Raw genomic sequence first — 20,721 nt, 5'->3', positions numbered from 1 at the left:
GAATTTTAAGTGGCAGCAACTTCAAGAAAAGAACAGGAAAAATAAGTAGAAGTAAAAGCAGTGTTAGAATGTCAGCCTGCATTAATGTCAGGGGGTCCTGTAAAGGCTCACTTGGTAGCAGAGAGTTGTACTGAAGGTCCTAGGCAGAAGTCAGCAGCTGTGAGTGACAGGAGGAATCATTTACAAGGACATAATTGTCTTTTCCAATGACACTCTTAAAGGTCCAAGTAGCTTCTGAGATGCGTATCTGACCTAGAGTGTGGGGATAAAAAGGCTTTTCTGTACTTGGAAACCTAAGAAATCACTGTGTTCCTATAAGAGCTGCAAGCAGTCACTTTTGTTGTCCTTTTGTTTTGTGCAATGAAAGGGAGCTGGGAGCAGGTCTGCTGTGACTTGGCCTTCTGAGAGCAGCCTGGTGAAGAATGTTGCATTTGATTTTATGGATTGTAGCAGTGCGTCTGCTAACGAAGGAACTTGGAGAGAGAGACACCATGTTTTTAACTTCAGTACCAAGTCTTCATAGTGAGAGAAGTGGCAGTGATAACAGCTAATAGAATCTGTATCATAGAAAATCAGATTGGAACAGGAGCGTATCTGTTTTTCAATCCCACATCCAAATCTTCTGCAAGTGATGAAGCAATACCCAAAAGCATGCGTGTGCTGTTTATCTTTCTTATGCCATTATGAGAACTGGTTTAAACTGCTGCCTTGACTCATCTAAACCTGAGGAAGTAATAGGCAAAATTAGTAGTTAGACAAAATGAAGCTCTGGCATGGGATAGAAGGGAAGCTCATTTCTGAAAGACATTACTGTTATGTTTTTTAATGGATGATGAAGCTGCACATAGGTGGTGAGAGACTCTTCTATATTAGAAGCAAGAAGTTAAGATGAAAGTTGGAGGAACAGTGTAAAGAATGAGGAAAAGCAAATGTGAAGGGTGATGCAGCAGTACAGGAGCAAGAGTAGCATCTCAAATCTGAACGGGTTCTCCGGCCATCACCCTGTAGAACTCTAGATGAAACTGTCTAATTTCCCTCTGTTCCCCTGCCAAATGTTACCTCTGTTTCAGAGTGAAGATGTTATTAAATCTGAAAATGATGAGGCTGATGATATGCCAGAAGTTCAAGACACCGTGCAGTTTGTGCCAGGCAGCAAATTGCTTTGGAGGATAAATTGTAGACCACCAAACTCATCGCAGGTAACTGTTTCCATCAGTCTGTGTTCCTATTAGTAGTGACTCATCCCAGGGAACATGAGCAATGTTCAAAGGAAACCCTGGAGAAGTGTCTATCTGTAGCCTGCCTATTGACACATCCTGGCAGTTCTTGCTGCAGCAGCAAAATTAAACTACAACAAACTGTCTGCTTCATCCCTGTGCTGAAAGCATCACTCCTGTGTCAAAGGAGACAGAATGCGTGATCTGCCTGCAGCTGCTTCAGAGTGGAGTTTGGGGTCATTTGTTTGTCTGATCTGTCAGGATCTTTGCACCTGGAGTGGCTAAAGTATGGCTGCACGTTCCCTTCTGCTGACCCTGCTGTTGGGAGACAGGCTTACAAAACGTGCAGTAACCGTGCATCTGGCTGTTAACTTAAATAGTTGCAAGTAGACTTTTTGGAAATTGCACAAACAGGTGTGTATGGACTTAGCTATTGTCTTGAAAAAGCCCAGAATATTGTCTTCTGAAAGGAATGAAGGAAAGGATGTCTGCTTTCCTGAGAAAAACGACTTGCTTTTTTAGTTTTAGGTGTGGATTTTTTTTTTATTTTTTTTTAAAAAATCACTGTACTAAGTATCAAGCATAAGGAAAATGCATCTTGATCTTCTGCAGCAAAGCCTGCTTAAAAAATTAAAGGTGTGATTTCCATTCTCTTCTTCCCTTCCTTGTTCCTGCCTTCTCTCCACTTAAAAAATTAAAATAAGTCAGTTTTATTTGGGACTAAACTTGCTTTCAGGGTAGCCAGAGGGAAAAGGTTTGACTCAATAATTTCTCTTGGAATCTTTGTTGTGTCCATTCAGTATAGGAAACTTAGTGCTACTTTGCCAAAATAACCTGTATTTAATTTGCTTTTAAGATGTACAATTTCACCAGTTTTGCCGTGAGTCTCAATGAACTAGAGAAGGGCATGGAAGCAATATTGGCTCCTACCGACTGTCGGCTACGTCCAGATATCAGGAATATGGAAAATGGAAACATGGGTATGTGTTTGCTGGAGGAAATACTTTAACGTTACTAAAATTTGGGGGGGATGACCGAAGGGATATAGGAACACTGTCTTCAGCTTCTCATTCCCAGAGCAGCCTTAACTTCATTTCATTCTGTACTAACGAGTATGCTTTTGAACAATGTGCCGTGTCTGTTTTCTCTCTGAAATGCCTGGGAGAGCAAGTGTGTCCAAGAGGGATCCCGAGACTGCTGCCCTGGGTTACAGTGTGTTTGTATGTGTGTTTACTCGGGGAAAACTGCCAGACCTGCTGTCCTGCTCTCACGTTTGTTGGGAAGAACACAAGATGAAATAGTGGAAAAAGCACTGTTACGCACATTGTAGATTAAATTCTTCCCTGGTGTCTGCGTGCAGTATTTCTGAAAGATAAAAGGCCGTAATTTCAGTTTGTAGTCACAACTTTTCTGAAATGACAGTTTTACATTTGCTACCTGCAGTTGTCATTGTGGAGTGAGATTGTGTACAGCGAATGGCTTCTCTTGTTTAAACGAGCTGTGTTTTATTTCTCTGCAGTCTTTTCCATTTTTTTCTGCATTTTTTTTTTGTTTCAATTTTACTAAATAACCTATTCCTATTGAAATGTTTGCTAGATGTGGCTAGCAAAGAAAAAGAGAGGCTAGAAGAGAAACAAAGAGCTGCTCGCAAGGAGCGTGCAAAAGACGAAGTGGAGTGGCAGACACGGTAAGGAGGAGGGAGTCGGGCATTTACTGCTTGGAGTGGTGGGGTTTTGTTGCCTGAAATGTTTTTATTCAAGACAACGTGTGTTTGATTTCTTTCATGACAGCACAATTTGTAGTGTCACTTAAAGCATTTGCTGGGTCAACATTTAAATAATGTAGCTGGAAGGCAAAATTGCTGATAATTTTGTCCTAGAGAAAATAATTTATAATAAATGCTGCAACCTGTCATAAGTAACTGGTAATGCTGGGTTGTTGGTATTTATTTTTTGGTGGTGGTGGTGGTTGTTTTTTTTGTTCTAAAGCCTATGGAGGTCATCTTTTTTGATAGAATAAATAAAAAGTTAAGTCTCATCTCTTCTTTAACCTATTTCTGTCCAGCTTGGAAGTTGAGTAACATGTTGTGGCTCTCTAGGACCTTTTACTTTCAAACTCCTTTGGATTTCTTGGCTTGGTTACTTCAGAAATCGCATTTTTTATTGCATAAAGTGACTTCTCAGTCATAGAGTGCATCACAGTGAGGCATGATTTGGCTCCTGTTCCTGCTGGCTGTTCCTCTCAGGAGCCAGTGCTGTACAGTAAGGTGTACGCTGAAAGCCAGCTGCTGCAGGTGTCTCCTTCAAAGGCAAGAACTCTGGGCTGCTCTGATGATCTCATGGAATTCAACGTTCTGTTTCCAAAGCCTGGGGAACAGTTACAGACTAATTCCAGTTAATGCCTTTGAAAATCTGTTTGAAAATGTAGGAAGTTTAATGCCCTATTTTTCATGTTTGAATATTTACAGAGTGTTGTTTTTTTTTTCCAGTAAGAAATACCAGTGTCTTTTAACAATGTTCTTGTGAAAGAAGCAAAGTCTTTTTTTGTTTGTTTCTTTCCGCTCTTCTAACAGTTTGCCTTCTTTTTATTATTTTTTTCACAGATGGTTTCATCAAGGCACTAACCCATACACTGGGACTTCAGATTGGCTGTACTCAGGTGGCTATTTTGATAGAAATTTCTCAGACTGTCCAGACATATACTGAAATTATGGAACCAATTGCTCATCTCATCTGGACATCACTAGATTTCATTCTAAGCCAGTTACTCTGGTTTTGTTAATAGCAAAAAACAGCTTTTCTAAGTAAATTTTAACAAAACATCTATCAGTCAACAATCAAGGATTTAATTATCACTAATGTTGGATTGCCAAATATTTAAATACTGTTGCGTTCTTCCCATAAAGCTGCACCCGAAATCATCATGTTTTCACTAATTTTTAAAGGGACCTTTGGTTCTTCATTTTTTTCCACCCTCATTTTTGTCAGGAAGGTATGCTGTATCTGGTAGAGCTCATAACATCCTTGAAAACTGTGTAACTTTAATAAAATAGAGATAATATCCTCTTAGTACAATAGTGAAGAATCTGAAGTCTTCTGAACTTGGAGCAGGGATGAAAAGTTGATATGGTACCAACGTGATAAAATCTAGTACTGTTCCTGTGAAGAGATGCATGTGAAACTTTCATACGGTATGTAGCACTATATGGGGATTGGAGCTCCTGGCCCCTCTCTCTCAACATGATTTAATAATTCAAAGACTTGGAGAAACAAGAAACAACTTTAGCTTCTCAAACTGTAGTTGTCTGTTACAGAGTCTTCACAATTTTTGGACACTGTGAGCATTAAGCTGTATACCTGTGATAAAATTACATAGAAGTCTATGTTAAGAGAAGAGAAAGGTGCATTAAAAATTGTGTGCTTTTTCTGAAGTCAAATGCTGTTCTGAAAATAAGAGAAGCTTCAGAAGCAATTGTAGGAATGTAGAGGTGGTTACAATGTAAAATATATTGCTTGCTACCACTTGGAGGCTTAGATCTTCTGCACTACTTTTGGCAGCTTTGGCACTGTGTATGCTTCTAGACTAAACTTTGATTTGGAAGCACTTGGTATATATATCCACACAGGTTCATATTTCCAGGATGTTTTTGTTTGCATGTTTTTTCTTTATTAGGTCATGTCTGTTTTGTATGTTGTGAAAAAGCAGAATCAATTTAAAGCTGTGGCATAGTTATACCTTTTACGTGTTTTCTGTGAGCACGTGATGTCATAGACGTGGGATTTTTTTGTTCCATATCGAAACATTGAAGCCAGATAATATTGGACATAACTGAGCTACAGATCAATTACTGAACTGATGCATTCATTTTCTTTCAAAGTGGTATACTTCTTGGGGGGGAGAGGGGGAAAGGAGGCTTGAAAAAGTAGGTCCAGTAATTAAAACTAATCCTATGGTTGCTTGTTCTTTTATGAAAGCTTCTAATTGAGTAACTAGGCAAAAATGGAGAGTGCCTACACTACTGTTGGGTTTACGGTAAAATTCAGCAATTGCTGGTGTTGAGCATCAGCACCTTGAGGAATATGTGGAAGAATCAATCCAACTGATGCCTAAACACATTTGTGGTTTCATCGAAAGAGTAGATTGTTCTTCCATCCCAGCTACAGGATAAAAAGCAAAAGAAAATGCACATACAGAGAAACATTTTTATCTCAAAGTATGCATCTAATGATTGGATTAACTTTAAATTTGGGGGATTTTTTCTTCCTCATTAGAAAAATGGGACAAATTGTAAAATTTCAAGGCAATAAAAAGGGCTGAATCTGAACTGTGCTCATGGCAAGTTTATTCTGTTGCTAGAAATCATGCTTTGAGCTGATTGCAAGTTTTTCAAACACACGAGCTAGACATGGTAATAAGGTGCAGACAGTAAGTTTGTATTTTCTCCTAATAAATGCATAGACACGTTTAAAAAGTCCTTGCTGATCTGTATGGGACAGCATAAAAACACTTTCATCCTTTTTATAAAAAATGGATTTGAATGACTGTTCCAAGCACTGTAATCCTCCTTGCAGACTCCCTGCAAGCTGACTGGGGAACCATTTATATTAGATGAGGATTGAAAACATTCAGTTTAAGCCAGTTTAACATCTGGGAGTTTAAAACTTGCTTGAACTAAATAATATGTTTAAAGTTTGAGTCATGTTTCTAAAACAATACATATAAATAGAATTACCAGAATGGAAAAGAGTAATTGCTAAAGAAATATTCTGGTTTTGAGAAGAAATGTACAGGTTAGCATCTCTCTCCTCTAGGTTGTAATTCTAATTCAAAAACCTAAACCCTTTTCATTATGCAAAACCAGAGACAATTGTAACAACACATTTAATCAGAACTTCAGGATAGAATTTTCATGGAATTTAAAAATGAACTGGAAAGGTTTCTAAAATAAGAACACTTCTTTAGTCATGTCTTTACCCCCTTCTCCCCTTCCCTTAGTGTAATGTTCTTAGTGAAATTTCAGATTGGTTCCAAATCTGTTCTTTTAATTTATTGTTCTTCATCGAAAGCATTAACAAAATATTTTCTCATCGCTGCCAAAAAAAAATTTTGCCTGGCTAGCCGTGGGATGCCTAAACCACATTGTGATTGCTCTGAAAGTGAAAAAGTTTTATTTTAAATGCAGATCTCGCCTCAGTAGTTTACATGTCAAAACTTTAATAACTTTGCACCTTTTAAAAGAATGTCACTTTTATAACTTGATTAAACACTGTATATAAGATAAATGTGTTAGTATATGTTAATACGACTATGTAGAGAAACCATCTAGAAAGAGATTATAATAAATACTTAATTCCCTTTGGGCCTCTAGGTGGTGAGAGAGAGGTTTTTGTGAAGTGAGACTCGCGTTCTAGGGCAAGAAAACTGTTGGGGATGGCTCTGGCTTTGCTGCTCGGACAGGGCCAGGTCCCTTTTTGTTATCACAGTGATGCTATCGGGCAAAAAGCGATTTAAATTGCAGCTTGGGACCCACTGTGGTGTCCTGTGGGGGACCTGTGGGGTGAGGGGTGAGAGCAGCCCCTGGGGTGAGCTGTGGTGATCTGTGCCCTCTGTCCAGGGACGTGCCCAGGGCTGGGGCTTTTGCTGAGTTGTGGTGGGAGGAAAAAATTAATTGTGTGGCTTTTGAGTTGTGTCTTTGAGGCGATTTTAGCTGCAGGGGGGGAGCAGCTGCTTCCAGACACCAGCCTCTTACAGAATTGTTGGTACCCAAATTAATGCAGATGGGAAGTGTATCCCCTAAATTAGCCAGGAAGAAGAAACAGGACTAAACAGCAATATTTACTGCTGTTTAGTAACTGAAACCCATTTCTCATCGGTTTGAAACCCAATGTTGGAAGTAAAAAAGAAAAAACCCTCCTGGGACCGCAGAGGTAACCGCCTCCCAGAGGTGTTACCACAGGCCTCAGCCCTGCCCGGCCCCGTGCACCCTCCAGCCGCTCCCTGAGTGGGATTTATTTTTAATAAACGGAATTTGATTGACTTTTATTGAACATCTCTGTTTCCACATAGGGCCGCGCGGCCCCTCACGGGGGGGGGGGAGAGAATTGGGGGGGGGGTTGGGGGAGGGGCAGCGCCGCCATCTTCCCGCCGTGATGACACAGCAGGCGGGGGAGGGGCGGGCCGCCGCTTGAGTGACAGCCGCGCCGTCCAACCGCGGGAGGCCGAGCGGCGTCCGCCCCGCCCACTCGCGGGCGGGCTTCCGGCGCGCGGGGCAGGAAGCGGCAGCGGCGCGGGGCCTGAGGCAGACGGCGGCGGCGGCGGCGGCGGCAGGTACCGGGGGGGGGGCGGGGAGCGGGGCCGGGCCCTGAGGGGGCTGAGGCGGCTCCGGGGCCTGAGGGGCGGCCGCGGGGCTCGGTGAGGGCGGAGCGGGGCCGGGCGGCCTCGTCCCGGGTCCCTGAGCGCTCCCCTCACCCCCCCCCCCCTCACGGCCGCAGGATGTCCTCGGGCGCGCTGTTCCCCAGCCTGGTGCCGGGCTCCCGGGGCTCGTCCAGCAAATACCTGGTGGAGTTCCGCGCCGGGAAGATGGCGCTGAAGGGCAGCACCGTGACGCCGGACAAACGGAAAGGGCTCGTGTACATCCAGCAGACCGACGACTCCCTCATCCACTTTTGCTGGAAGGACCGCGCCTCGGGCACCGTGGAGGACGTGAGTGGGGAGTCCAGGGGAGGCCTCGGGCCGCGGCACCGCGCAGGGAGCTCCCCGGAGGGGATCCGACGTGAGGGGGGCCCCCGGGGCTGGTGGAGCCGCGGGGCTTTGGGACAGATGGGAGGAGGGCAGGGGGCTCGGGGAGGCTGGAAGTGACATCCCTGTGACGCCTGCTCCTCCCTCCCGCCGCCTCTTCCAGGATTTGATCATTTTCCCCGATGACTGCGAGTTCAAGAGGGTGCCGCAGTGCACGACCGGCCGCGTGTACGTATTGAAGTTCAAGGCGGGATCCAAGCGGCTCTTCTTCTGGATGCAGGTTTGTGGCAAGTAAACGGTAAAGGTCCAGGAGCGACCCGCTGCCAACTCGCCTTGTACCAAGAGCGGCTTCCTTGCAGGAACCGAAGACTGACAAGGACGAGGAGCACTGCCGCAAAGTGAATGAGTACCTCAACAATCCCCCAATGCCCGGCGCTTTGGGTGGGAACGCGAGCGGAGGCCACGAGCTCTCGGCGCTGGGAGGTACAGTCCGTTCCCTGCTCCTCCGCGCGAGGCCCTTGTTTAGAGTTAGCACTTGTAGCTCCTTAGGGAGGCATTGAGACATTCCCGCTGGCTTTGGAGGGTGAGTTGGGGACAATGTTAATGCCAGAAGTATAAACGGGCTTTTAGCAAAATAAACTGCGCTGTTGTAATAGGTGCAGGCTGAAAGTTAAGACTGCCAGAAGAAGGAGCTTGATTCCAGCAGATTCTCTGGAGTCTTACCTTTTTATGAAGCCGAGTTGCATTTATCTTTTATGAGCATCATGAATCAGTAAACACTTGAAACTGTTTTTTCCGTACAGAATGTGATGCCAATTAATCTCCTGCTGTTTGAGCCGGAGTGCTGTGAAAAAAACCTCTGTGAATATGTTGTGTTTCAGAATGTTTTTGTTTTTAGGTGAGGGTGGCTTGCAAAGCCTTCTTGGAAACATGAGCCATAACCAGCTCATGCAGCTGATCGGACCAACGGGCTTAGGAGGACTTGGTAAAATGCTTTAATATCTTTATGCCAAAATGGTATTTTCTCCTGCCAGGTTAAATCTTACCTGACGATATTTTCAAGTAGTGCTATTGAGCTGAATAGCGCTTCTTTCCCATGAGAAAGCAGCAAGGCCCTGCCTCAAACGTGAGCTGTGGGGCAAAAAAAAAAAAAAAAAAAAAAAAAGGCAGGAAATGAGGGGTACCAAATCCAGATGGCACTCATCTTAGAGTGCTGCCTGCAAGGAACATAGGCTCTGCTCCTTGCTCTGCTGAATCTTCTGCCTTTTTGTTGTTGTTGTTCTTGTTTTTAAACCCCTTCCTCTTCCTCCTAAATATTCACTGGAGCAGGAACTGAAAACCAGGGGCTCCTGGGTGAGCATCCCAGCTGTGGGCTCTGGCTTGCATCGTCTCTGATCCAGTGGATATTTGTGTGCAGAGTGGAGTTCACAAGGAAGGTTGGAGCGCACCCGCCCTGCAGCAATCTGTAGTCAGAAGAGGACAGCTCAGCTTAGGGCTTTTTCTTCTGGGGAGAGCTTGAACCACTGCTCTGCTTTTCCTAAAGGGAGTGAGAGGGGCACTGGAGTCACTGCAGCAGTGTTCTCAGCGCTGCCTGTGCTCCAAGGCCAGCAGAGCATTTACTGAGAAATCAGACCCCGGAAGGCAAAGGAATACCTAGCAGCAGGTGGCAGTGACTGAGGTTCTGTGAGTAAGCTCCAAAGTCCATCTTTGTGGCTCTAGCAGTAGTGTAATTAATTGTAGGCTTCAGATGCAGATCTGGTGCTGGTGGGATGTTCGGATGCAAATCTAACGTTAGCGTTGAAAGGTTCTGACTTCCTAGGATGTGTTTGGAAAAGACCTTCTTGCTTCCTTCTTGAAGCTTCACGTGACTCCTGAAACTTCCTTCCTCTTACTCTCAACACGTTTTTTCAGCAGCTCTTCTTTCTTTGCCTTTACGTCTAGCCGTAAGACAGCTCGACACGTAACTCAGAGCCATCTGCTTGCCTCGGCAGGCAGTGGTTGTGGTGAGTCCGTGTGGATCTCTTCCCTGGGTAGCATCGGGTTCTCTGACATCTGGTTTGCATCTCTTGGGACTTTGCTTCTGTTGCAGCTCCTGGGTAAACTTTTCTGAGCGAGGCCAAGCTGGGCAGAGCAGCACAAGGTGCGGCCTGGTTGTTTTATTTTCACCCTGGTGTTCCTGCTGCCGTGGGAGCGAGCACAGGGCAGGCCCTGCAGGCTGGGTTCCACGCTTCAGGAGCACTCCTGTACAAAGCACGGAGCGCACGAGGGCAGCAGGTGGCTGCAGCTTGCTCTGACTGCCTGCGGTCTGTTGATCGGGGTGCTCAGAGTGCTGCTGTTCTGCCCTCCCTGCCTGCAGAAAGTTCCCAGGAGCTGGATGATGAAGGCAGGGTAGAAAAGTGCGTCCAAGCAGCTGTGGTGTGAGAAGGCACCGAATGGGAGGTGTGTGGCGAACGGGGCATTTGGTGATCATGGCTCAGAGGGATTGTAGGGGACAGTCGGTCACTGACAGCTCCGCTGCACCCAGGAGCTGAACCTCTCCCCAGCTCCTCAGCTGGTGTTCGTGGGGCTGCAGCAATTCCCTGGTGGCTGGACGTGGTGTGGGTGAAGGAGGCTCTGGGCTGATTTCTTGGCACGTTGGCTGAAGGTCTGGTGGTGGTTTCTTGGTGGTTTCCTGCTGCGTTTCTCGGTCGCTGTCCTGGGAGCAGTTTGGTCCTGTGCGGGGTTGTTCTCACTTGGCTCTGCCTGGGGGGTGTTGAAGGACTCTGCTGCTGCTGCTGCATCTCTGTGTTAGGTGTGAAGCTGCAAAAACTGCAGGTGTGGGAGGGAGACAGCGGTGGTGCCTCAGGGGCTGCCTCTGCAGTCTTCTGGGGGCCTTGACTTTAAAGTTTAGGGACCGATTGGATTTTTGGAAGCTAGCAGATAAAGGGGGAGAGAGAGAGAGAGCTCTGTTGCAAGAGTCATGCGTGTACAGCACAAACCGAAGTCATTTCATCCTTGTGTACATCCAGAAATTGAGTAATTTCTAAAACGTGCAAGTAAGGCAGGTTTCTAACGGGGATGCAAGCTCAGGAAACGAGAGCTGTTTAATTACAGAGCGGTGGGTGGGGGTTGGTCTGGGCTCTTTCACCCCCTCCTTTATTTTAGCAATAAAACCTTTCAGGTACAAGAGTGACCTCTCTGGACCAGAGAGGTGCGGGAAACCTGAAAAGAAACAAATCTCTAAACCCCTTCTTCTCTTATGTTTGCGGAAGGTGGGCTGGGTGCGCTGACAGGTCCCGGGCTGGCCAGTCTGCTTGGAAGTGGGGGACCCCCGACCAGCAGCTCCTCATCAAGGTAGGGCACCCCTTTGCTCCCAGGCTGGAACTTCTTCCGAATTCCTGCTGCTTAAGTGGGAGGAATCGTGGCCAACTGAAGGGAAAAATGATGGGAACTAAGACTGCTTGTTACCTCGCTGAAATGAGGTTATTGGTTTTCTAATTGTCTTTCCAGCTCTCGCAGCCAGTCAGCTGCTGTGACACCATCTTCCACGACTTCTTCTACGCGCGTCACGCCTGCCCCGTCCGTTCCTGCGGCTGCCTCCGTGACCAGCCCGAGCCCCGTCCCAAGTTCGGGTAACGGAACCAGCTCGGCCACGAGCCCGACCCAGCCCATCCAGCTGAGCGACCTTCAGAACATTTTAGCTACCATGAACGTGCCGTCTGGAGCAGGAGGGCAGCAAGGTAGCGGGGTTCTGGCCAGGCAGAGCTGTTTTTACTGTCCTGTCCTGTTCCAAATGGGTTTGAAAGCTCTCTTAAATGTTTGTTTATTTATTTATTTATTTTGAGTGCTGATCTCCTTGGCTGCTTCAGGAATCTTATTCTCACTTCAGAACTGAGAGAGGGAGGGAGGATGGCAGCAGTGTGCTAAATGCCTTTTAGTCCTCTGCTGCAACATTTGGTTATATGACAAGATGTGGGGTTTGTCTGTAGTCTAACAGCCAGCCGTTTATTTTCTTCCTAGTTGACCTGGCAACTGTTCTGACTCCCGAGATAATGGCTCCCATTCTGGCCAACGCTGAAGTTCAGGAGCGGCTGATGCCTTACCTTCCCTCCGGGGAATCCCTGCCGCAGACTGCAGAGGAGATCCAGAACACGCTGACATCTCCGCAGTTCCAGCAGGTAGCGGTCAGGGCGCAGTTCTCCTTCCCTCCTTCTTAGGGTGTCCCTTGGGATTCGTCTTGCCCGGCTTTTTTAGGTCCCTGCCACTGCTCAGAGCAGGAATTTGATCTGTAGAAGTGGGAGGGAGGAGGGACACGATGTAGTGGAGCACTGGTTCATCCTGCCTGTGGCCACCCAAGGGCAGATCACAAAGGTTTTTTTGTTTGTTTGTTTGTTTTTTACTTTCTTTTGGATTTGGGCTTTACCTTTGCCATTGTTACAAATGCTCTCTGGCAAATGACAGCTGAGTAGCAGCAAATTCACTATTGCCTGTCAGAGTGGGCTGTAAGCAGTCTCTTTAAAGTTCAATCATTAGAACAAATACATAGAAGGGAAGAGATGCTGATGTTTATAGCACTACTTCCCTTTTCCCTCCTGAAACACTAGTATTTAATTCCAGGAGTGTCCATCTGGATGTACTGCTCAGATTAAATGTGATGTACTACAGGCCAGCCTGAATTTACAGTGACTGAAATTTGTCAGTATGCAAAATTCCATTGGCTAAAGAATGTTTTTAGCTTAAAATGTGGCAAGTCTTGTGCAGACAGGGCTTCAGAAATGAGGGCTGTTGTTGAGCAGTGACCTGCTGACAGCGCATCCTGCACCTAAGCTGGGCATCCCCGTGCTGGGGTGCCAGGAGGTTCCGTCACTGTGATTGTTTCCTGCTCAGTCCAGTACAGCTTGTTCACTTGGGCTTACTGGCATGTAGTTGTTCAGGAACAACCTCTGCTCCTCCTTACAGAATACTCACAGGGCCTGTGGTGTAGAGGCATTTCCAAGCCTGGCCCCAGTGCAGTTTGTTGGGTTGTTGTTCTGGGTTTATTTGTTCTAAAAAGGGCAGAGGCTGCTCCCAGGTGGGCCACGTGGGCAACATGCCAAAACAGGGAGTGGAAACAGCCAGGGACTGCTGTCCTCACAGTTATTGCACAGTAGCCACAGACACCTGGTGATGCAGAAGCATGATGCAAGCTTGGTTTTGATGCTCCTGACTCTTGTTCACAGGCATTGAGCATGTTCAGCGCTGCCTTAGCTTCAGGACAGCTCGGCCCACTAATGAGCCAGTTCGGCTTACCCGCAGAGGCAGTAGATGCAGCAAATAAAGGCGGTACGTACCAGTGCTGTGGGGAACGCGATGAAGTGGTTGGGTTTGGTTCTTTCTTTTGTGTGTGTGTTTTGTGTTGTGTGTTGTTTTTTTTGCACTGCACACACATAGCCCTTGACTGCAGAAGGTAACGATTCTGAGCAATTGTCAGAAGCTGACTCTTACACTACTGGTTTTAAAATCAAAGGGCGAGTGTGGCTCAGGTGTTGTGCAGCAGCCATGGTGCTGATGTCAGGCTTGGGGTTAGAGAAATCAGGGCTCTGCAGAGGGATGTGCCAAGCAGCCTTCTGGGTGTTTTCTTGAAAGGGCTCCAACTGGCTGGAGATGTCAGGCAGCTTGTTAAGCAATACTTTATTTTTGTGAGAGTCATCAATGAGTCAGCTAAAACAAGTTCAGAGCTTGGGCCTTTAGTACTGGGAAAGGGGGAAAGCACCACTTTTTCTTGAGGAATGTTTAGAATGTTTTCCATGATGGAAGTAATTCAGTGCTTAGGTCTGCCTGTGTACAAGCTTAAATTGCATAAATCCAAAAGTGCACGGGATGGCCCATGAGCGTTAATGTTTTCTTCTCTGCTACTAGGCTCTCACTGTTGAGCAATGGTTTGCTTTCCAACTAATGACACTTAACCTCATGCAGACAATGAATTCTGTTCCAGAAAATGCCAAATAAAGTAACTAATGTGTTTAACTTCTAGATGTAGAAGCGTTTGCCAAAGCAATGCAGAACAGTGTGAAGTCAGACCAAAAGGAAGGAGACTCTAAGGACAAGAAAGATGAAGAGGAAGATATGAGTTTAGATTAAGTTATTTGCTCTTCCTTACAGATATCCTAGATACTAACTTAAGCAACTGCAGTAGGATTACTAACTTCATATTATGCTTATATAAATCTACAAATAAAGGAATTTTCTTTATCTGCCATACTGGTTTTGTTTTCTCAGTCTGTCTGACGTGCACTTAAGCAGTACGTGCTAAAGTACTGCTTGTGGTAAATACAAAGAGGGCATCCTTATTGTGCTGCTCCCTGAGGTGGGGATTAGTCCTATTACATTAGTCTCATTCTTTCTCTTCACCAGGAAAATGAAAGAGAATAACATAAAACTTTATTTGACTCCAAAGTATGTACCAGTGATTTACAAAGACCATCTTTAATACTACAACTTAAAAACAGGTCATAATTACATTGAAGATGGACATGTTAAAAACCCATTTTACAATATTTACCCCTCATAAAAAACAATATGATATAAGTTATAAGTCCATTTCAGAAGCAAGATTTTGTCCCCAGGTGGCTAGATATATATACACACACAAATATATAAATGATGTGTAAGTGCACAAGTGAACTAGGTATCTTGGGAGAAAAGGTGTGGTGTTCAAGTGAAGCCTGCACTGTAACAGGAGTGAGTTAGGCTGAATGGGAGAAGGCAGCTGGTGGCAGGGGAGGTGATGGCAAAGTGACATCGCTGCTCCGGACAGAGGTAACCTTTCTTCAGTACTTCCCTTTCAAACAACAGGTTCTTGCTTCGTACAACAGGACTTTTGTCAGTGGTAGCAAAGAGCTGAATGTAACTGCAGAGAGCTCCGTGGTGGCTGTGACGGCCTGCTTTCGCTCAGCAGTTCTTCCAGCCTATTTTGTTCCTCTTTTTTTAAAATCTTATAAATTAATCTGATAGGCAGATGCTAATTCTGAGAGCAGAATTTTGTCCAAGGCCCCCCCTCGCAGAGCTCTTTATTTGTGTAGTGGCAGCAGGTGAACTGAGCCTGACCTTGGGGGCAGCGTTAAATGCGGCCTTGCTTATAAAAACACAAAAGTGACGGAATTAATCCAGTTTGTCCTAATTGCATTATAAACCAGAAACTGCCTCCAGCCTTTAGCAGAAGACAGCCTGTGACTGTTACTAACTGCCTCAAGTGTTCTGTGACCTAAACCTACGTGCGGTGTGAGGGTGGGGTGAAGGGAACAGGGTTCGGGACACGATGCACAGCTGCTGTGTGCTTCAGCCCACGTTCAGCAGGGACAGCTGCTCCTAACACGAGCTGTGTCAGCACGAGTCCTGTTGCAGATGCTGGACCACTGGGGAAAGAGTCGGAGCTGTCTCCGCATCCCGCTCCAACTTTTTGGTTATATTTGTGAAAAATGCCTCTAAAGTGCCCCCTTCTCTCCACCTTCCTCCCCTGCCCTCCTTCCCCGTGGATTCGTGGCCCCTCCGTGGTTTTGGCCCCAGCCTGGTGCCTGGAGGCTCGCGCTGCATTCGCTGCAGGTCGGGTACGTTTGGCCACAGCTAATGGCAACGAGGAGGTGACGGCGGGGGCCCAGGGAGCGGGGCGGTGTCTGTCGGCCAGGCTGTACGCTGAGGTGCACTTACAGCACGGGGCAGCCCCTAAGGCCCACAGAGCCCCTGACGGTCCCGGTTTGCTGCAGGTTCATGTGGCTCTGGTTGATCAGCAGATTCCTCATACAGCCCACGTAGTGAGGGAGGAGAGGTAACGATGGCGCTGTGCTGGCCTGCTCTGTTGCTGCTGGAGGAACAAATAAAACCAAGCATTAGTGGGGCTAGTAGCAGGGCAGGGGGTTAAGGACATTTTATTTGCAAGAGCAGGAGTATTACTTCAGGGAATTTTGTTCTGGATTGCATTTTTCCCCCCTCACCTGGCTGCCCTCCCAAGTAGAAGGTTGCCCTTGTGCTGGGTGCAGGAGGCTGGCTGGGCCCCATTGTGTATTTTCGTTCCGTGTCCACGTCGAGCTGGAGGACGTTTTTCCGTTTGGTAACTTGGAAAGAAATCAAAGTCAGTCAGTGCTGCTTCCTCACCTGGAGAATGAGTCCACCACCACCGGCCAGTGCTGGAGCACAGCAAAACCGGGCTGGTCAGAGGCCCTGGCGTGGTGCTTGAGAAATGCCTGGGGTCAGGAGAGCCTCCCCCAAACCTGCCTCGTGGCACTGCAGCTGCCTACAAAACATTTTGTAGGCAGCTACAAAACATGCAGGGCATTTTCCTGCACAGCAGAGCTGCCCTCCCCCGGTAGGGGCTGTGACCCCCACCCCAGACAGGCCCCGGTGCAAAAACCTCAGCACTCACCCGATGGCAAATGCATTAAAGGCTGAGCCCAGGCAGGTGGGGCTCCTGCTCAGTCACCTGGCCCCGTTGCAGGCTTTGAACCCACTGGCCCAACCTGCACCCAACCGAGCCTTTTAGCCCCAAGCCTTTCACCCCCAGTGGGATGGAGCCGAGCCTGCGGCTGGCCTGGCAGTGTCCTGGGACGGCCCTGGCCTTGCCGGTGGCTCTGTGACCTGGTAAACGCCCCGTCCCTTGGGCTCACCAGGTCTGACAGCACTAACGAGACTGGGCAAGGGCTCTAATTAGGAAATCACTTAATTGCAGCTACAATCTCCCTGATTAACTGCATGCAGGTGGGAGCTGGGGTTTAAATACCCAAGGAGGGGCCCCAGGCTCCACCTAGGAGGTATGAGCAGAGCAGCAGGAGGGGAGCAGCACCCCAGAGCTGTCACCTCACCTGTGATGGTGTGCCACTGCCCGTCGCAGAGAGATGGGCACGGCACCGATGTGTGGAACTCATCAGACCCAGTGTTTGCTCTCACGGTGACCTAGCACGGGAGACAAAACCATCAGAGCTCACTGAACTGAGCGTGGTGGGCAGGAGATGCCTCTGACAACCCAGGGGAAGCCGCCCTTCCCGCTACCTTCGTCTCCTCCATGTACAGCAGGAGGTGGTGGCTCCTTCTTGTGCCAACGTGGAAGATGAGCCCTGAGGCGCTGCGGGGACGGACCTCCAGGGACACCTCCAGGTCCTGCCCAGTTGCCACTGCATCAGCTAAAAATGAAATGCTGCTGGTGAGAAGGGGACAAGGCACCTCCCGGAGGCACATCCCTCCCAGGGCCACGGGAACCAGCCCGGGCTGCTGTGGGGTACCTAGGCTGATGGAGCCACCCTCTGCAGCAAAGAAGACCCCGCTCTCCAGAGCACCCTCGTAGCATGGCGTCACCCCAAAGGAGTAGGAGGGGGCACCCAGGGGCTTTCCATCCAGCTGCGGGTTCCTCAGGCAGCCATCAAAGCTGGAGGCTGATGCGTCCTGCAGAGAGAGGCCGTGAGAGTGAGTGCAGAGGATCCAAATACAGCAGGCACGGGGCCATACCACAGGACCAAGAACTGCCAGGGATGGCACGATGCCACGGGACCACCGAGCCCTTACCGGCACATGAACCTTGGCTTTTCCAGCTGGGACCCCGCCCACGTAGAAGGGGCTCTGGGCCACGAAGAGCCCTGTGGTGGCCACTGCAGCATCCTGCGCTCGCAGCCCGTCAATGACCAGCTGGGCTCGGTGCTGGTCTCTGCCGAAAAAGACCTGCAAGGACCAAAGGTCAGTGCTGGGCTGGGGGCTTCCTGGGGTGGGAGGAACCCCAGAACCGTGCCTGGGGAAGGGGGAGGCTGGCTCAGAGGTTCAGGCAGCCCCAGCCACAGCTGTTAGAGTCCCACGTGCAATTGAGAAGGGATGCTCAGAGCAGGGTTGTGGCAGGAGGGGGGGGAAAGTGACACGTTTCAGCGAGGCCTTGCCAAAACCTAGCCCTCTGCTCACCGTGTGCCACCGCCGGTCCCGGTACTTGTCTTTGCTGCGGATGCGCAGGCGCTGCCTGCCCACAGCCACCACGAAGACGAAGCGGCCATTGGAGACAAAGAGAGCCATGAAGGTGCCCCGCTTGCCCGCCACGTAGAAGAGCAGCCCGTTGGAGGAGTTCAGCTTCACCTCCAGGGAGAAGTGGGACCTGCAGGGACAGGGGGGTGATGGGGGCACCCTGCCAGCCACAGCTGCAAGGAGCCACCACTCCCCAAGCGATGACTCTTGGGGCTGTGAGTGTGTGGGGTGAGCACGGAGCGAGCCCTCACCTCTGGCTGAAGGAGGCCGGGATGTCCTCAAACTCCCAGCGGCTGCTCGGGGTGCCCCCAAAGCGAAAGGTGCCCTCAGCTGTGTGGGGCAGCTGGCAGAGCCCCTCCCGGTTATGGCGGCGGTCCTTTGAGAGGGGCTTGCCCGATACCTACAGGAGATGCACCAAGGAATGGAGTGAGGGGAGCATCCCTGCGAGTGCTGCAGGGCAGAGGTGCCCAGGAAGGGGGTGATGGTGGTGCTTGGAGTGGATGGGGGAAGGACGTGGAGAGGTCTGACAGCAGCTGGTACCTTGGGTTTCCTTCTGTCCTTCTTCAGGGCAGCTCGGAGCTGCTGTGGCTGCTCTCCCCAGGGACAGCTCATGGTGACGTTGATGCTCTCCACATTCTGTTGCAGGTCCACCACCATCTGTGGCTCTGACCTCCTACAAGCAGGGAGAAAGAGGTTTTGTTACTGGGCCAGCCAGGCAGGCAGATGGGGCTGAATCTGTGCAGAGATGCTTTTACCTCTTGACAAAGACGTTGGCGATGCAGCCGGTGAGGTTGCTGAGGGCACCTGGCTCTGGCGAGCCCCCGAGCTGGAAGAACATCCGTGCATCCTGCCGTCGCTGCCGCCGGCTGGGCCTGGCCCCTGCCGTGGTGTCCTGCAGCTCATCGTCCACGTACAGCCGCACCCTGGCAGGGAGGAGCAGTGAGGGCTGAGCAGGTCCCCGTGGCGGCTGGCCCCTCGGGCCCCGCGCACCGCCGGGACACGTACCCACGGCTGTCACTGTAGAAGGCCACGTAGTGGGCCCGGCCATCTGCGTAGGCGTTTTCAGTGGTGATTTTGGTATCCAGCAGGTTCAAGGCCAGCTGGCCCCTCTGGAGGGACACCTGGCATGTCCCCTCCTGCAGAAAGCACAAGGGTCCATGGCACCGCCACCCTCCAGGAGCTCAGGGTGGAGATTTCACTGTGGATTCACTCCCTGACTCCCCTAAAATCCCTCCCTTTCCCAAGGAGGAGCACTGCCACCCCCAGAGCAGGAGTTAATGTTTCTGCCCCACCCCAGGATAACCGGGGGGACAGCAGATGCCCACCTGGGTCGCGTGGTGGTACAGCAGCCCCTCGTGCTGGCTCGTCTGGAAGCTGAAGCCGCTGTAGAAGTCCCGCAGCCCTGGCACGTCCCTCAGGGCCAGGGTCAGGTAGCCGTGGCCGTGGACACTGACTGAGCGAGCCACCTGCAAGGAAGGCCAAGGAAGAGAGGTGAGAGGCAGGCCCAGCATTTGCAGGCTGCTGGCAAGAGGAGCAAGGCAGCCAGGCTCTCAGTCTGCCCGGTGCTATGGCTATCACGTGGAGCACCTTGCCCTGCCCCCCTGCACTGAGGGGCCGTGGATTTTATGCACCTTTCTGCACGGACAGGAGATGGGGCCTGCCCCAGGGGTTCTCTGGTCCTTTCCCCAGCTGCCAGAACATTGTGCTTACCAGAAGGTCTGAGGTGCACCCGTAGCTCACGCCAACGGTGTTCATGCGCTTCAGGTCAACGTATTTGCCAAGGGCCTTCAAGCCCTTCATGCAGCCCCGGATGGGCCCACCCGTGGGGAAGAGTGCCTTCAAGCTGCAGGAGGAGCAGACAGCGTTATCAGACAGCGTTATCAGACAGCCCTGGGGGGGTTCTGGCCCTGCAACCCCTCAAACAGAGCACTTGGGACCATGAAGGCCACGCGTGTCTCCAGTGCCTTATGCACAAGGCTGTTTCATAGCACCCAGCTCGGCCGAGGAGGCTCAGTGACACCCACCAGCACCTCATCCCTCACTGGAGATGTCCCATCCTCAAGCCCATGGTGATGGGGGGGGATGAGGAACCTTCCCTGCAGAGTTCCAGCAGCCCTGGCTGTGGCTGGGGAAGGGCCAGGGCCACCCCCAAGGACTACAGAGATGAATATCTGGGCTGGACCCACCTGGGGGGCAGCAAAGCTGGGGGCACGCCGCCCAGGTAGTAGGAGACAGCATTCTCCAGGGAGTTCTCCTGCTCCACCATGAAGATGGTGAGGCGCTCCAGCCGCACCAGGATGCGCTTCTTGTTGTTCATCTTCAGCAGGAAGATCTGGATCTGCAGACAGAGGAGAAAAAGGACCTGCCAGCCTGGGGCAACTGGATCCATCACAGAGGACGGCACAAGGTGTCCAGTTCACATTTCAAAGCAAAGAACACCCCAAAGGGAGGCCCGCAGCCAGCAGGCTTCAAACCTTCTCCCAAAACTAGGGGTCAGGTGCCCTGCTTGCCCTCTGGATGAAGAGCCAGCCCCCCACGTGAGCCATGCACCCAGCGCCCTCCCTTACCGCTTTGTTCGTGGTGCTGCTGACGGTGAGGGAGGACGAGTTGCTGCTGGGTTTTGCCACCTCCAGGCCTGTGCTGAAGTCGTAGTAAAGCACCAGCTTCCCGTCCCGGATGGCCAGACACAGGAACTGACCCTAGGGGAGGCAGGTTGGGTGCTCAGCACCATGCCCTGGTGCCTGGCACACAGCCCGACCTGCCTTTTGGCACCAGCAGCAGGTCCTGGTGCCTCAACCCATCGCTATGGCATTGA

General features: G+C 49.8%; 3 protein-coding genes across 9 annotated transcripts in view; 2 read left to right on the top strand and 1 right to left on the bottom strand.

Moving 5' to 3' along the window:
• OSBPL2 (oxysterol binding protein like 2) overlaps nucleotides 1-4,610 on the top strand; it is a 34,265-nt gene extending 29,655 nt beyond the window's left edge. For both annotated transcript variants that reach the window (XM_084537925.1, XM_084537926.1), the window contains exons 12-15: nucleotides 1,071-1,199; nucleotides 2,074-2,197; nucleotides 2,814-2,904; nucleotides 3,820-4,610. In XM_084537925.1, the coding sequence (XP_084394051.1) occupies nucleotides 1,071-1,199; nucleotides 2,074-2,197; nucleotides 2,814-2,904; nucleotides 3,820-3,922 (447 nt within the window). In that variant the 3' untranslated portion in view covers nucleotides 3,923-4,610. The remainder of the gene's footprint in view (nucleotides 1-1,070; nucleotides 1,200-2,073; nucleotides 2,198-2,813; nucleotides 2,905-3,819) is intronic.
• Nucleotides 4,611-7,436: 2,826 nt separating this feature from the next.
• ADRM1 (ADRM1 26S proteasome ubiquitin receptor) lies at nucleotides 7,437-14,172 on the top strand. 2 transcript variants are annotated; one of them, XM_084537923.1, is made up of 10 exons: nucleotides 7,437-7,544; nucleotides 7,709-7,919; nucleotides 8,119-8,235; nucleotides 8,315-8,438; nucleotides 8,854-8,940; nucleotides 11,207-11,288; nucleotides 11,445-11,674; nucleotides 11,955-12,112; nucleotides 13,154-13,256; nucleotides 13,948-14,172. In XM_084537923.1, the coding sequence occupies exons 2-10, from the start codon at nucleotides 7,710-7,712 to the stop codon at nucleotides 14,052-14,054; spliced, it is 1,218 nt and encodes a 405-aa protein (XP_084394049.1). In that variant the 5' UTR covers nucleotides 7,437-7,544; nucleotide 7,709; the 3' UTR covers nucleotides 14,055-14,172. The 2 variants fall into 2 exon arrangements, with proteins under 2 accessions (XP_084394049.1, XP_084394050.1); XM_084537924.1 differs by lacking the exon at nucleotides 8,854-8,940 and having other exon boundaries at nucleotides 7,438-7,544.
• A 160-nt stretch (nucleotides 14,173-14,332) lies between these two features.
• LAMA5 (laminin subunit alpha 5) overlaps nucleotides 14,333-20,721 on the bottom strand; it is an 84,066-nt gene continuing 77,677 nt past the window's right edge. For 4 of the 5 annotated variants that reach the window (XM_084537918.1, XM_084537920.1, XM_084537921.1 and 1 more), the window contains exons 66-80: nucleotides 20,474-20,605; nucleotides 20,093-20,244; nucleotides 19,617-19,749; nucleotides 19,232-19,372; nucleotides 18,912-19,042; nucleotides 18,662-18,829; nucleotides 18,447-18,579; nucleotides 18,158-18,306; nucleotides 17,850-18,036; nucleotides 17,466-17,618; nucleotides 17,186-17,345; nucleotides 16,956-17,086; nucleotides 16,769-16,859; nucleotides 15,905-16,024; nucleotides 14,333-15,774 (exon numbers count right to left, since the gene is read on the bottom strand). In XM_084537918.1, the coding sequence (XP_084394044.1) occupies nucleotides 15,617-15,774; nucleotides 15,905-16,024; nucleotides 16,769-16,859; nucleotides 16,956-17,086; nucleotides 17,186-17,345; nucleotides 17,466-17,618; nucleotides 17,850-18,036; nucleotides 18,158-18,306; nucleotides 18,447-18,579; nucleotides 18,662-18,829; nucleotides 18,912-19,042; nucleotides 19,232-19,372; nucleotides 19,617-19,749; nucleotides 20,093-20,244; nucleotides 20,474-20,605 (2,139 nt within the window). In that variant the 3' untranslated portion in view covers nucleotides 14,333-15,616. The remainder of the gene's footprint in view (nucleotides 15,775-15,904; nucleotides 16,025-16,768; nucleotides 16,860-16,955; nucleotides 17,087-17,185; nucleotides 17,346-17,465; nucleotides 17,619-17,849; nucleotides 18,037-18,157; nucleotides 18,307-18,446; nucleotides 18,580-18,661; nucleotides 18,830-18,911; nucleotides 19,043-19,231; nucleotides 19,373-19,616; nucleotides 19,750-20,092; nucleotides 20,245-20,473; nucleotides 20,606-20,721) is intronic. The other variant, XM_084537919.1, reaches the window with a different exon arrangement.

Source organism: Aythya ferina (genome assembly GCF_964211825.1).
Source record: "Aythya ferina genome assembly, chromosome: 16".
NCBI lineage: Eukaryota > Metazoa > Chordata > Aves > Anseriformes > Anatidae > Aythya > Aythya ferina.
Note: the sequence above shows the minus strand (reverse complement) of the source record. Positions and strands in the feature narration are given on the sequence as shown.

What these genes read in the sequence shown, in the direction of transcription:
- ADRM1 (XM_084537923.1), top strand. Translation starts at nt 7,710, where the DNA reads ATGTCCTCGGGCGCGCTGTTCCCCAGCCTGGTGCCGGGCTCCCGGGGC. An exon ending in GGCTCTTCTTCTGGATGCAG is followed by an intron (nt 8,236 to 8,314) that starts GTTTGTGGCAAG and finishes GCTTCCTTGCAG; the next exon opens with GAACCGAAGACTGACAAGGA. An exon ending in CATCTCCGCAGTTCCAGCAG is followed by an intron (nt 12,113 to 13,153) that starts GTAGCGGTCAGG and finishes TCTTGTTCACAG; the next exon opens with GCATTGAGCATGTTCAGCGC.